Source organism: Poecile atricapillus, chromosome 2 (genome assembly GCF_030490865.1).
Source record: "Poecile atricapillus isolate bPoeAtr1 chromosome 2, bPoeAtr1.hap1, whole genome shotgun sequence".
NCBI lineage: Eukaryota > Metazoa > Chordata > Aves > Passeriformes > Paridae > Poecile > Poecile atricapillus.
In genome coordinates, this window is record NC_081250.1 from 20,664,191 (window position 1) to 20,679,402 (window position 15,212).

A 15,212-nucleotide genomic window follows, 5' to 3' on the forward strand; every position below is an offset into this window, starting at 1 on the left:
GAAGAGTAAAAAGGAGCTGTCACAATACCCAAATTTCAGTAAGTCAGAGAGATCCAATTGGGAAATTTTGCAGACATGTGGCTGCTTTGGGGTCACAAGACAAAGTATGAGCAACGTTTAGCCCGCTCCATGGCAGTGGCAGCAAGATTTTCTGAGTGGAGTATGGACAATTGCTTTCACAGGGCTCACCCTCACTCTGCCATCATTCCAAGTTTTCCTGTGAGAAGAAAGATATGAGAGGCCATGGATCTCAGCACTTCTCAGCCATTGCCCCTGTCTGAAATAAGTAGCATGCCTTAAATACTATTACCTAAGTTTGGATCCAATAAGTATGGTTATTATTATATTTACTTTACATTTTTAAAGAGAAGAACACTACAAGTAACTGCTTCCAGATTCCTTGTTTTCATTTTGGTTCTTTTCGCAGCTGTCAATTGATAACAAGAACCAGGTTAGGGCAGACAAAGTTATACAGAATTATAAAAGTGACTGTTGCCAGTTGTTTAAAAATGAACACTTGGGAAATTTTGGTTCTTCCCATTCTTTGCAAGAGGAAGCCAATAAAATCTCAATCTAGTTTATGAATTTATTTGTTGCCAGAGTGGAGGCATGTTGATCATATTCTCCAGTTTACTACACTGAAGGAGGAAGTAGGTGGAGGATTTCCCCTAGGCAGGGAATGCTCTACTGCCACCAGCACAGTAGTAGTGCTGCTTTTTCCATCAGACTTTTCCTATGTATGGCAAAATATGGCAAAATACCTTGGAGTCAGGGAAAGGAGAAGGAAAAACAGGCCTCAGCCCTGTCTTCCTGTCTGCTATTAATCACTCCAGGTACTGGGTTACTCCAAATAAATGAACTGTTTCTGGCTGACTACACCTCTCACTCATCACAGTATCTAGCATTGCTGTGATCGGTAGGTTACGGGAATAGTAAGACAAGAAGCTCAAACTCATTCATCAGCTTTACTGATTCAATAGTCTAAAAATTGCTTTTTTCTTTATTTTCACCTTTCATCTATATTTTGAAGAGGTTCTACTAAAGTGTATCTTAGCTGATAACAACCTTGCTCTTTGTAACCCATCTTTATTATCTTGACCAATTTTCTTCAGAGCCTTCAGCATCTTTGTCCCATGACTCTTTTCTCCAGCAAGCACATTTCTAGTTTTGTTGAGTGATGTGATTCCCTTTTCTCAGTTCTCCAACAACCACCAATGCACGAAACCTGCATGCAGCTGGTTGCAATGCCTGCTGCTCTCCTTTGGTATCTCAGCTGCTGCACTTCCTTTCATATATCCTAGATGTAGACTTGGACTTCTTGTTTTAGTCACCTGCTTACTTCCATGGCTGACAAATAAAGCAGCAGCCCCAGACTCTGATAACGAAGATCCACAGATGAATGACACCACTGTTTCAAAAAAACTGCCAAGGACTGATATTTTTACTTTGAGATTTTGTTTCTAATTTCACTGTTTTCCACAGGTGATGCACGCTGTATTTTGGAGAAGTGCATTGAAAGGCAGCAGACTTAATTATTTTTTTGCTCTCCAGTTTCAGCTAAAAATTCTTCCCCCACTGCAAGTTAATAGGTGGGAGCTACTATGACATGCTGTATGAGGCAGCTTCTAAGGCAAAAATAAGTATTCCTTAAACCCACCTTATTTCTGACAGGTTTCTTAAAGGCTCCACAAGAATATAATTAAATCAAGAAACTAGTGGAGAAACATGTTCAGGTTTGGGGTTTTTTATTATTATTATTATTATTTATATGTTTCATCCTCACTTTACAATCTGAATCTTCAAACTGAGGTGTAGATGAGTGTCTGCTTGACTGTGGTGGGTAACCCATGTAACAGCAACGTACTTACTCTGGTTGATACATATATATATATATATAGACACACATACATATATGAAATATTTGCTTAAAAGACAGACACTTTACAGAGGCAACAGTATCACTGAGTAGTCTCTTCCTTCTCAATTTAGCAAGAAGTGTTGGGGCAAATTAGAGCAGTTTCATAAGTTATTTCCTTCTTTCCTGTGCGGGCTTGGGAAGGACTTCTCGAAAACATCACCCTACGCCGGACTCACGGAACACCCGGGCCCACGGCACCGCCGAGGGCACAGCCAGCAGCTGCGCTCCGGGCGGGCCAGCACACCCCCCTGTCCTGGGGTGACCAGGGTGACTTGGGTGACTTGCCCTAAACCAGGACACCCCCTCATGAGGGCCAGCCCCCCTGCGGCCCGCACAGCCATTCTCTCCCTACGCCGCCCGCACCGGTTTCGCTGACGCCCGAGCGAGCCGTGGCGGGCAGCGGGTCCCGCTCCCGCCCCGTCGCTGCCAGGAGGGCGCGGGTGGCGGAGCCGCACGCTGCAGCCGCCCCACGGACACCTCAGGGGGCAGCAGGGCCGACTGCACCGAGGGTGGCCTGGCCCTGCGGGGCCGACCTCGCCCGTGGTTCCCTAGCGACCACCAAGCCCGGGCCGCCGCTGCCCCGGGGCAGCGCAGACCGGGACGGGCGGGGGGAACGAAAGAGCGGCGGAACGGGCGGGCGGCGCTCGGGGAGGCGCCGGGCGGGCCGGCGGGCGCGGCTGGCCGAGCATGGCGGCGCTGCGGGTGCTGGAGCTGTACAGCGGCATCGGGGGGATGCACCAGGCCCTCAGAGGTACCGACGCGTCCCGCGGGGCTCCGTGCTGCCTGCCCCGCCCGGGACACCCCCCCCTCGGGGGCTCCGTCTTCTCGAGGGGACCCCCGCCCTTGAGGGAGGGGGGGTAAGTAGGGTGCCCCTCTTCTCGATGGGGCGGACAAAGGTGCCCCTCTTCTCCCATAGCCCCTTCCCCAGCCCGGCGTGTGGCGCCAGGTACCCAGCAGCATGTTGGGACGGAAATTAGGGATCCCTGCGCCTTGCTTGGCCCAGGCAGCTGCTTCTGGAAAGGCCGTGATTTTGTGTTTGTTTTTATGTGCTCTGTGTAGTACAGACGCACCCCGGCTGCAGATGGGATGGGGATCACTGACATGCCCGGGATGATAACCACATCAGCCAGGGATTCCCACTGGCATGTACGTGGACTTGGTTTTCATAGGCCATAGTTAGGTGAACAGCTGAGCTCTGTGGCAGTATGAGCAAGCCTGAACACCTGAGGCAGGTGTAACTTTTTATAAACATGACAATTGAATGTGGAATTTGAGCTGGTATAGAGGGTTGACAGCAGCCCATATTCCCAGGTGAGTTTTTGATCTGGTACAGGGAACCCTGGAGCTCAATTTGCTGAATTGTTAAAGCACGGCCTGGGTGACCTTCAGCAGGTCCTGTAGATTCTCTGTGAATTGGTTTCCTCAAATTAAAAATTGAGTTAGGACTATTGATTGGTTTGTAAAGTACCGTTGACCTTACTACTTGGAAGTTCAGCTTTCAACACACATTAGTATAATTTATGAAAATCACCATAATAAATTTAACTGTTGCTACAATCCTTCAAATTCTTCAGTCTTCAGGAGCACTAGCAGAGAGCATTGTCATAAAAACATCAGGTAGAAACTTGCCTTATCTTGCTATTTTTTCATGGAGCTATGGCATATTAAGAGTATTCTTACAGAGTAAAACCCATTTAGCATAATTTATTTACTTAAAACACACTCAAAATTGTCAGAGTGGCATTTTTCCTACTATCATATTTTTGCTGTGTATATGTGCTTTATTTATAAATATAATTATATAAAAGACAATTTATTTATTATATCAAAAAATACACAACAAAATAGGTTCCTACATTGTTCCTAACCACCTGTTTTGAGGATGTGTTTTGCTTATTTCCAGAGACATTCTTAGAATATTAAGTGGAAAGTATGGCTTTGTCTGGAACTGCAGATTTTGGAGTTTTTGTAGAATGAAAAGTGTGTTATACCTCCTATATAGTTACACACTATATACTAATACTATATACTAATGGTAGCATGCTGCTTTTCTAGTAACCGGGTTTCTGAAGTGATGTCAAGATGGCATGTTTGCTGTATTGGATTTGATGTATTTCCATATTTCCATAAAAAGTGGACTGGTTCCTGAAAGTACTACACCATGATTCCTTCACTCTTTACTGAATTATCAAGCTACATTCTTGCCATAATAGATGTCTTGGAGCAGTTCAGTAGTGTGCTGCAATGTTTAATAAATTATAATGCTAGATGCAATGTCCTGTGAATTTCCACCTGTGACAACATTACTTGCAATTCAATTAATACTTAAAAGGGTGGGAATGTTGGGAATGTCTCGTTAGATTATCAGAATACTGTAAACTTTTATCCAAAAGGTAGACAGAGTCAGTGATGCCCCAGTGGATAGTTACTACATGTATGAAGTCTTGAAATCATGTCACTTAATGGTGTAGTTTGAAGACTGGAGGATTTAAGTAAACCCCTTGTATTATTTCCTGAAAAGGTAAATTTACTTCCATGTTTAATGCACCATGATTCCTTCACTCTTTACTGAATTATCAAGCTACATTCGTGCCATAATAGATGTCTTGGAGCAGTTCAGTAGTGTGCTGCAATGTTTAATAAATTATAATGCTAGATGCAATGTCCTGTGTCCATGTTTACTGTTTCTGAACTTGCTAAACACAACTGATTCAGTGTCAGTCTTTAGTGTAATTTCTGTTCTTATGGGTTTACATTTGACTGAAGAAATTGCAATAGGTATGAACAGTGAGACAGACTTTTCTGTAGTGGTATCAGCCCAAGCAGATGAAGGGACTGTAAGTAAGGATATTTAACTTATTTTTGTAAGTGACCCTAACTAGTTCAAAATGGTCAAGTACCAATTGAAGTTTGCAAAGTGAATAGACTAAGCTATTTGCATTACAGTTGGTATAACATTTTTTAATCCTAGTGCATATGTTTTTGGGAAGCATATGAGAACTCAGCCCATAAGTATTGTGTTGTCTCAGGAAAGGTCCAAACCATACACTTCTAGGTGAAAATCTTGTTTAGAGTCTTGTCAAAAGTAATAGGCAACTTGATTAAAAGGTGTCCCACAAAATTTGCACTAAATTAAGCATTTAATAACAGGTTATTATATGAAACTGTTTTTGATGAATTGGATTTCATTTGGTAGCAGAGATATACTTGGGCATTTGATAATTTGTACTGGTTTTTGAAGTCCTTTAGACATCTGGATTCAGTTTTCTTACAGTTTATGAAGGAGCAAAGTAAAGGGGTATTGAAGTGTTTGCTTCTATGTGCAAGTAAAACAGAAAAGAAGTGAATGTTCCTCTGTAAGTACTTTAATAATGTGTTTCTTACATGTTTTTGGCCTATATGTGTGCATGAAACCATGCTGTTTGAAGAGGTTTCTGATCCTATCCTCCACTTAGCAAGTGGCAGATTGTTCAGCATCTTCATTTTAAATCATGTATGGAAATAGAAGAGGGGTTGTGGGGTTTTTTTCCCATATAAATATGAAGTTTGAAAGAAAGGCTTCCATTGTGCCAGTGCTTCCATAAGCCAGATGCATGATAGATGAAGATTATGTATAATAATATATTATCTTGGTATGGTTTCTAGTGAATCTATGAGCCAAGAAAAATAATAGGAATATGTAGAAAATAGAGGGAGCATATGGTATTTCAGTGGCAGCATCCCAGAAAAGCCTTTTTCTACAAAAGGGGTTCTGCAGTTCTGGGAGCCTAGTTCCAGGCCATGTAATGGGAGCAATGTAATGGGGTCAGTTATGATTAGTTCTGCTGGTCCAACTTTCTACTTTTCAGTGAAATTGCTGGGGTTTCAATTGGCAAATAGGTGTTTCTCAGGAAATCTGACACTGACTTTTCTACCTTGATGCCCTTCTTGGCTTTGATCTTTCAAAAACTGAGTAATAGGATAGCTTGCAGGATGAGGATGTTTGTTGTTTTGGCATCTGTCATTAACCTAGAATGTATTTGGCACCAAATAGTATGCAATTGGTTTTGAGATTGTCCTTGCCTACAGTAAAAAATAATTGAATTTTCACATATTGATGAAAGTTTACAGTCTCTTGTAAGTGTTTCTGTGTAAAGAGTACATAGAAGTACATAGTTTCATAGTTGAATCACATTCTTTTTGATGGTGAGGAGAAGGTTGTTTTTGAATTTGGGTTTCAATCTAAAGCTGAAAAAGGAAAGTCTTGGGGATTGTCTAGCTCTCTGTCGGTACTTTTGCTATACATAATTCAGCACATGCAGGATTTCTGGTTTTAGATTTTGAATGCTTTATAATAATATTTTAACACCAAAGCCCTGCAAAAAGATACAATTTAAAAAGCTGAGCTCAGTTAAGGTCAGAAATAAGTGAGTCTGTTCATATTCACACTCTTGAGATTGAGGCAGGTAAGGGATGAAAGTACATTTCTTTCTCCTTCCCACCTTGTACTCTAAGCCTTTTGGGATTTATAAAGATAGATGTTTAAGTCATATATGTCTAAATCTATGATTTTTGTGTGTGTGAGTGAACTTGCTCTGTATAAAGTGCAGAGCTTCTGCAGTGAAAAATAGTGTTTTATTTTTAGAAAATCTATGGCTACAAATTCACTTCCTTAGCAACTTTCCATCAAACAAACAGCCCGCTATTCCTCCTTCCCAACCAAAACAAACTTAAACTGGCCTATTAATTTAGGCAGTTTTCCCATGAAAAATAGGTTCCCTGACTCTGCCACAAGCACTTGTAATTTGCCAGGTCCCTGAAAAAAGTCTTCTTGCATAAAACACTAAAGGACATATTTTAAAAAATAACCATAATTTTTCAGTGTTAAGTTGGTGATATTTTTCCTCTGCAATTGTTATATTTCAATTTTGCAGAGTAAAAACTTGTTTCTTGTGCTCTGTCATGCATGCTTGTTCATTTTACTTGATTGTCTCTGTGAATTGCACAGCACAGTAAATTGGTGTGTGTATTTACACTGAGCAAAACTATCCCACCAGGAGAGGCAAAGGAGACAAAATTGGCAAGGAGCTTTGGGATTCAGCACAATGCAAACCAGAAATATTGCTGGTTAGAGCAAATTTTTACACCTAAACTAAATTTAATGCTTCTCCAAAATATAGCTCTTTGTAGCACAGGATAGTGCCAGTTGTGTTATAATGTAAGTTTATAAAGTTTTTGTGGCTTAACATGATGAAATCCTGTACAAATAGAGCAGTGAAAGAAGTTGCTAATTATCCTGCAGGAAGCAAGTATCAAGTTTGCTGACAGTCATGTTGACTGTAGCCATGGACAGTTCAGCCTAATCATTTCAGCCAAGGGCTGACAACTCAGAAATTAAATCTTTGCTCTCTGTTTTAAAAGGAAGCAGGACTGACAAAACTTGTGACTCATCTTCCCTTTTCCATCTGTTTCCATATACCTGTTAGAATAGATAATTGTTCTGGCTCCTATTTTCCAATATGCTGAAGTCCACCAAACTGCCCTTGCTATAACACAGTGTATTTCATGTGTTCTGTTGACATTGATGACTCTATTGCAAAAGTACAGTAGTGAATATAAACAGATCTATGTTAATTTTAAGGTCTGCAGAAACACATGACAAAGGAATCAATTCTGAAGAGGAAAAGGACAGATATTGTAATTTCAGAAATTTTATTTCTGGCATTTGAAGGTGACACTCTTTGGGTTTACTTTTTCAAATCAAGCTAATGCAAACATCCTGTCTTTCTTTGTTTCGAATGCATCACCTTCCAGTCCTGACAGCAGTGTCCCTTTCCCTCAAGAATGACAACTCCATAGCCAAAAGGACTTGTCAGCATTGTGTATTCAATAAAGTAGAGAACTGGGACCCAAAGTGTGATTGCTGCCTCTTTAGGCAGTTTAAGACAAAGAGTTTCTGCTGTCTGGATCCAAGAGGTTTTAAGCTTTAAGTGTGAAATCAGTACATTACTAATAGGATGATACGAATTTGATTTCACCTGCTTTCAGCCAAGTGAGAATAGTACAATCTAGTCTGCCCAAAAATAAGTCATAACACCTTCCTCAGTAACTTCCCCATCATGTCTGTGGCTTCCATATAAACTATATCATCTTGCTCAGAAATGAAAAGTCTCAGTTCAAAAACTGCTGTTGAGGAATCTTTCAAATCATGTGTTCCAGCAGCCTCTTAGTTTCACTTAGGAAATGTGTGTTATTTCTTCTTTAGTCTGAATAAAATGATACTGTTATCTGCATTGTCATAATTCTCTTAAATGTCTGGGTTTTGAAAATTGGATGTACTTGTTTGAGGGGGATAAAAAAAGTCTCCAGAGCTGTGTCTGTTTCTGTATTGAAATTCTGCTATATATTTTGGATGTTGATTTAACATCCCACCAAGTCAGCGATTCCCAAGTTGGTTTTGTGCCTTTTGTCAGTGGGGATAGTTACACACAGTCTTGATTCTGTTTTTCTTAAACTCTGCTTTCAGGCTTTTTTATGATGCATTCCTTATAGTAATTTTCAATTAGTAAATGTAATTTCTATAGAAAATCAGAGTATCACTGTTTGACATAGTTATTTAACTTTCAGGAGAAGGTTTTTTAAAATGTTGCATTTTCACATTGTTTGAAATTTACACAAGCTTTTCTTTGTTAGGTTGGATGTGTGAGAGCTGCTTGTCTGCTCAAGCTCCTTCATGCGTTTCCAGGGCATTTCCACACAAATACGCTTAATCAGCTTTTAGAGGGAGTCTGTTCTGTAACGGGAATTCCCAAGTGAGCTGCAACTTTCAGATGAAAAGGAGAAGCTTTTAAAAAGTTATCAGGTGTTTGAATTAGGAAGAGAAGATCTCAAGGGGAGTACTTTGGGGAAAGTTTCTGTCCTTTTTCCATGCTGGTTTACATCTCTGGTTTAGACTGAACATTGTATTGCAAGGAGATTCAATCAGCTGTGTACTCTCTCCCAGTATCTCCAGGCTTTTGGGCCTGTGAAGTCCTCAGTAGCTCTAGTTTCTTGTATGTACACAGGGAGATATTTGATGGATGGCAGTAAAAATGAGTGTCTGAATCATGAGTTGTGAAAGAAAGCACACAGCTTGCCTTCTCCATTGCCCTTTATGTTAATTTAGATAATAATTTGTGTGTTTTGATTTTTTAAGTTTTATTTTTCTTCTGGAGTACCTGGAAAACACAGCAGGGGTTAGTGTTTTAAGAACCAAAGGAGTAAGTGAGAAAAGTGGTCTCTTTAACAGTATGGGAAGTTTGTTCCTGTTATTTAGATACTGCAGCTTTGTTTTAGGAAGATGAGAGTGCTGGTTCTTGAATACATTTGTAAATTGAGACATTCATCCAGCTTCTTTTCACGCTAGGTGTCAGTGTTAACATACCTGTTCCGTAATCTCAGGTGTAGTCATTCTGTTGTCCTTGTGGATACACCTGTATTTAGTTCTCAGTTACAACTTATGGTCAAAAAGTCAAGACAGTAATGGCAAATAATGATTTGTATGTTGACCCTTAATGGTCGGTAAGTATTTATCTTGTGAAAATCCTTATCTTTTTACCCTCAATTGCACCAAGTAAACCTGGAAGAACCAGCTTGGTCCTTGTTAAAATGTCTGCTACAACCTTTTCAATACCCAGATTACTCTTTCATCTTAGTTTTGACTAAGATAGCATTGAAAACCTGCAAGATAGTAGATGGATGGTAACTGCATTATTCAAAATTAAATCCACTGGGATCATCCTAGTTGGGCTTTCATCCTCTCAAACTGTAAATAATTAGCTGACTAGAAGTAATTCATACGGTGTCTCATAAGGTCATCCGTTAATGTGTTACTTGAGCTATTGTGAGATTATGCAAAGGCATGTGGCTATTTGCCTTGTTTCTTTTGGTTTACAAAAGTTTTTTTAAAATTGCCTGTGTTTCATCTGAGGCTTTGTAATGCTGACCATAATGTAAATATCCTGGTGGTTGATACTAATCTCAGGTATCAGGAGGAAGGGTCACTTCTCTACCTGCAGCTCTGACAGTAACCACAGCCCATCTTCTTGGATAAAAAGCCTCAGTGAAGGTATTGTGTTTAGTAATGACAAATGGTGTGACATGATGAGCAATGGAGTAAACACTGCTCTTTTTATCTCTTTAGCTGCTGTAGAACCTGTTACTCTCTTACTCTATAAATTAACAGTTGTTTATTTACATTCTTTTTAGTGCATTTTTATTTCAGGGTTTTAGCTGTGAGTTTGTTACACTGGCCTCTTCAATAACACCTCTATCCAAGAGAGGAGAAGGTGCCAAGTTTGGTATTTTGGGATCTGTAGCTCAAAGGAGGCATCAGTTAAGTTTGAGGCCTAAGGCTTTACTGAAATGTAAGTGCAAGTGTTTTTGAGGCAATTTAAAAGTTTTATTGAAAAAGTAGACATATGTTAAACATACTGGTGCTATTTTTTCATAATGAGAAGTAGTACACCTCTAAAATAATGCACTTACTTCTTTAAGTTGTCAGAGGATAAGGCAGTGGCAGTGGGGCTTGGCAGGTTGGCTTGGGATTCCTGTAGCCAGGGAACTTGCTGGCCACAGAGACCTGTACAGAGGTGGAAACGTTGAAGAGGTGCACCCTGTTTTGAATTTTTTTTTTCTACTAATTAGGTGCCGCTAGCTTCCATTTTTGGATATATAAAGATAGGAAGTATTACCCATATGATTAGAAAAGCAGTTCTTTGGTTTTTTATACAAAGTTTCTAAGACAACACAGCAGAATTTGATTGTGTAATTTGCCTTTTGTTTTTGAGCAATGCTGTAACACAGCTGTGTTACAGCACAAATTAGCAAAATTAGCAAAGTTAGCAATTACATTCTTCTAAGAGTAGTAAAGAGAAGCTAGAGCTTTCAAATTATTTTTTTTAATTTTAGAAAGCTGCACATATGCAGAAGTTGTAGCTGCTGTTGATGTGAACACTCTTGCCAATGATGTTTATAAGCATAACTTTCCCAGCACACCATTGTGGGCGAAGACTATTGAGGTGAGTAATTAATGTGTTTTTTACTGTAGTCTGGCATTTGTAAGATGTAAGTTATTTTCAGTCTTTATTAGTAACAAGAGAAACAAAAATAATTATGTTATTATGAATAAAGCAGTTTTACAATAACTTTGCTTGTGCTGTGGTGGCTTGTTGAAGTAAGAGGGATATTCATACTGCAGGCTTTTCCTTAAAGTCTTGCCTGCTGCATCAAGAAAGGTTATATAAATGTCAAGAGGAACGCTTACCACTGGTAAAGGAATGTCAAAAATTATATTTTTAGATTAAAAAAAATATTTTCATGTACTTTGAAAAAAATTAATTAAATTACTTGGGGGCATGTCTTTGTTTTGCAGTTATAATTGGGTTCAGAGAAACACAGCAAAATATATTGGATTGAACACTCTTGAATCTTTTTGAATGGGCTCAATAGATAAAATGTTTTAGGAGTTCTGTCACTTGCCAAATTATTTGAAAAAATAGCGAAGTAAAATTAGATTTCGTTTTAATAAATGAGAGGCAAGGTAGGCATGGAGTTTTGATTGGATTGAGTCAGAAATTACCTTATACTTCTTAATCTTTTTTTATGGTTTTACAACATGACAGTAAAAGATACTGCGTCTGTTTTGAGACACCAGCTTAAGTAAGAGTTAAATAGGTGGCAAAAGGTTAAATGCTTATTCAGCACACAATAATAACTGGCTAAATTATAGTTTATAGTTTTATAATGGAAAAAAAAGAAGAATCCTTGCCTGTGTCATTTTATAGTAGACAAGATCTGATTATTAGAGTCAATAACACCTTCTTCAAATATAATGGAAAAAAACAGCAGCTTTTGTCTGGTTTTCTGAGGGTAGTTATGTTATATTTGCTGTATAGATATCCCTCAGAATATGTAAGAAGTGATTTCTTTGTCCAAGTCACAGTTACCTAATCATTGTCCTTCTCTCCTCCGCTCCCCTTAATGTGTTGACTTCCTAGTGTTGGTGAAAATTTAGTTTAGAGGAATTTCTACCTGTGTAATTAATTCCTACCACAGATCTAATTATTTCTTTTATGAGCAGAATTATTTTTGTAGAGGAGAATTTCAACAGACAACATTTTTGACTAATTTTTATAGGGGAAAATCTGTGAAATAACTTTTATAGGGTGCATTGCCAGTGAGCTCCTAAGAGCTAAAACCCATTGTTTGGATCTGTAAAAATTATAATATTTACACTTGAGCTACTTTCATTTTCAGTTGTTCTTACACATATTTTGAGTATGTGAACACTGGTTTTGATGTATAAAGACTTCGTATCTGAATAATGATACTCTGTTTTTGGGAGAAATAACAGGCTGGTATCTATTGAAGGAATCACTGCACACCTCAGAGAATGAGCGGATACAAACCTCAAGATTATGTATAAATGCTAACCTTATCAATGTTTTGTTTTATATTCAGAGCACTGAATGCATATTTACATTTTATGGTTTGCCAAGGTAGAAAAGATTTTGAAATTGCTAGGTCAAATGAGAGATTAGGTATTTTTTTGCTGAATACAGTATGCAGTGGAAGTAAAGAGGGGTAGTTTGATCTGAAAGATGTCTTGGGAATTTCATATGGTTCACAACTCAACATTCTTCTATTTTTTTCTGTTGTCAGGGCATAACACTGAAAGAATTTGACAGATTATCTTTTGATATGATTTTGATGAGTCCTCCCTGTCAGCCATTTACAAGGTAGGTACAGAATGCTTGGGAGAAAAGTGCAGTTATTGCACTATATACGGTCAAAGGAGAAATGTTATCATGAGTGACACTGTGTGGGTGATCTGTGTATCTTTCTCTTCCTAAGAGATCTGTTGTAGCTCTGTTCACCATGAAGTTTACTAAAGTGAAAGAAGTGCAGCAATTTGCATCTTAATTGTTGATCACATTTCTTGCATATGTGTACATTAATTCAGTTTAAATTAAGTAAGCTTCTTACAGCACTGATTTTGTGAACTGTATTATTCCTTTAATAGTGAAATTAGTGTTTAGGAGTGCTGCCTTTTCCTTTTAGATATCAATCTAATATTTTCCTGGGGCAACTCCAGAAGGAGGGCTGGAATTTTTCAGTTCTGCCTGAGACTTAAGAGTGTAATCTGGTTCTATTTGTACTTTGAAAATTGCACATGCACACAGATAGCTTATTCTGAAGAATATTTCTATTTTAGCCAAGATCAGAAGGATAATGGCTTTGAAATGATTTTGTGGATGATAGAGAGAAATATCTTGCTGATTAAGGACTGAGTTTACTGAGATGTTATTTGTCAGATTAATTTGTAATTCATATCATTGGACAGCAGTGACCCGTGGGGTAAGATTCTAGTAACTGCAGTCATGCAAAGTAGTGGCTTCATGAAATAAGTCTGTTGATGGTGATAATTCTGGTTGTGTAAGAAAGCGTATGTCATTGAATGTTCTACGATTGAAAAGAAATCCCTGTAGAATGGTGCTGATCTATAAAAATGAGTTAGTGCAAACCTACGATGTATACAGGAAACATTTCAGATTTTTTCTTTATAATACGATGAAAAGAAAAATCTGTGTGACTGATTAATTTAGATACATGCTAAAGCTCACTAAAGCTCTTCTACAAAGCTTTTGTTTTGTTTTTTTTTAATGAGCTAATACAAGTATAAGCTAGGGAAACAGGCATGGAATCATTATCATTTTTGTAACCTACATAATCTGTCCAGTTTAGTGTTACAAAATTGGTTCAGAAGTTATTCACATGGGGATCAATCCTGCTAAATGGTGAACAAAGAGGCTTTAATTCATAGAAATAATTTAATATATTCAGTGCAAAATAGCAGGGTATTCCCAGAAACCCAGTGGGGGTTTTTTGTTCATTCAGAGCCAAGTATATTCAAAGGCTTTGCTGGACAAGACCAGAATGCTAAAGGCTTTGCAGACTGGGGAGTGGATTTCATTACTGAATGCTTCAATTTTAATCTTGCAGTGAGCTGATGGATTCCAGGGGCAGACTTTCATTCCTTAGAGCATCTCTCAGGACACTGCCTCTGTCTGTACGTGATGCTTTTGCAGAATCCCCTTTCAAAACTCAAAGTAAAGTGTCAGCATTCTATAGAAAATGTAACTCAAATGTCAGTCTGCTCTGAGTAATACATCGGTGTTTCTTTATTCTCTCTTAGAATTGGCCTGCAAGGTGATGTGTCCGATCCACGGACGAAGAGCTTTCTTTATATCCTTGATATTCTCCCAAGGTACAGATGAACTTCTGTCTCCATTGTAAAGCCCCTTTTGTAACTAAGGCTTTGTTGTAACTAGGTCTTCTATATTTCTGTGAGACAAGACATCTGTAATGTTTTAGAGGGATTCAACTTCTAGTGTTGTGTTGTATTCTGGGTTTTTATGTTTTTATATATATTTATATATGGGTACATACGATCATATGTAACTTACAAATACTTGTATTTTACTAATGCTGTAATCACCTCATTATTGCTGTGTATGCTTTTGTTGTCTGGTTTCTGCATGTCAGTTTAAATTGTGCCTAGATGATAAATGAGAAGAAAGAGTTATTTTCAGTTAAACATCAAATTTGCATAGATTTTACATAGAAGCAATGGGTAATATAATAGTTTGTATATTAGTCTCAGGGAAACATGACAAGATTTTAAAATACTAGGTTCCAAAAGCTTAGATCCAACATATAGTCATCTTTCAAAGAGTTACCATTTGAAAGTTGGTTTAAATATGTTATTGACTGTACAATGTTATTCATCTTGCAATGTCTTCCATTCTTTCTTGAAATCTCTGTTCTTTTTGGTGCTGCTAGGTATCTTGGGGCAAGTTGTGTATTTTTGGTGGTAGCACAATCTCTTGTTTGGGGTAGTAATACTAAGGAATTGGAATAGCACTGCATTGTCTGAATAGAGGCTTTGTATTCATCTGTCATTTTTTGCCTGGTCAGATCCAGTTCCTAGTAGAACAGCCATAATTATTTGTATTTATGGCAGTCTTGTGTTACCTGGAGACTAGGACAGCTCTTCCCTGTATATTCCTCCATGAGTTCATCTTACTGTAAGGACTGGAGAAGGACAGATGAATGTTTGGTGTCTCTTTTTTTTTTTTTTTTTTTTTTTAAATGAATGCTTTCAACACAAAAGGAAGACAGTACCAAAAAGCCTTTCTTTCAAACTGCTGTTATCACTGGGAGAAAAGGGTCTTCATCCTTGTTGTAGAAACTTCATGCAGCCAACTACATTAAA

The 15,212-nt window shown here is 38.4% G+C and overlaps 1 protein-coding gene across 3 annotated transcripts in view; it reads left to right on the forward strand.

Moving 5' to 3' along the window:
- The first annotated feature begins 2,514 nt into the window (after positions 1-2,514).
- TRDMT1 (tRNA aspartic acid methyltransferase 1) overlaps positions 2,515-15,212 on the forward strand; it is a 29,047-nt gene continuing 16,349 nt past the window's right edge. Inside the window, exons 1-5 of one of the 3 annotated variants that reach the window (XM_058833235.1) lie at positions 2,603-2,669; positions 5,193-5,274; positions 10,847-10,956; positions 12,599-12,675; positions 14,133-14,204. In XM_058833235.1, coding sequence (XP_058689218.1) covers positions 12,638-12,675; positions 14,133-14,204 — 110 coding nt within the window. In that variant the 5' untranslated portion in view covers positions 2,603-2,669; positions 5,193-5,274; positions 10,847-10,956; positions 12,599-12,637. Of the gene's footprint in view, positions 2,670-5,192; positions 5,275-9,392; positions 10,303-10,846; positions 10,957-12,598; positions 12,676-14,132; positions 14,205-15,212 lie in introns of those variants that run through there. The other 2 variants (XM_058833234.1, XM_058833236.1) reach the window with 2 other exon arrangements.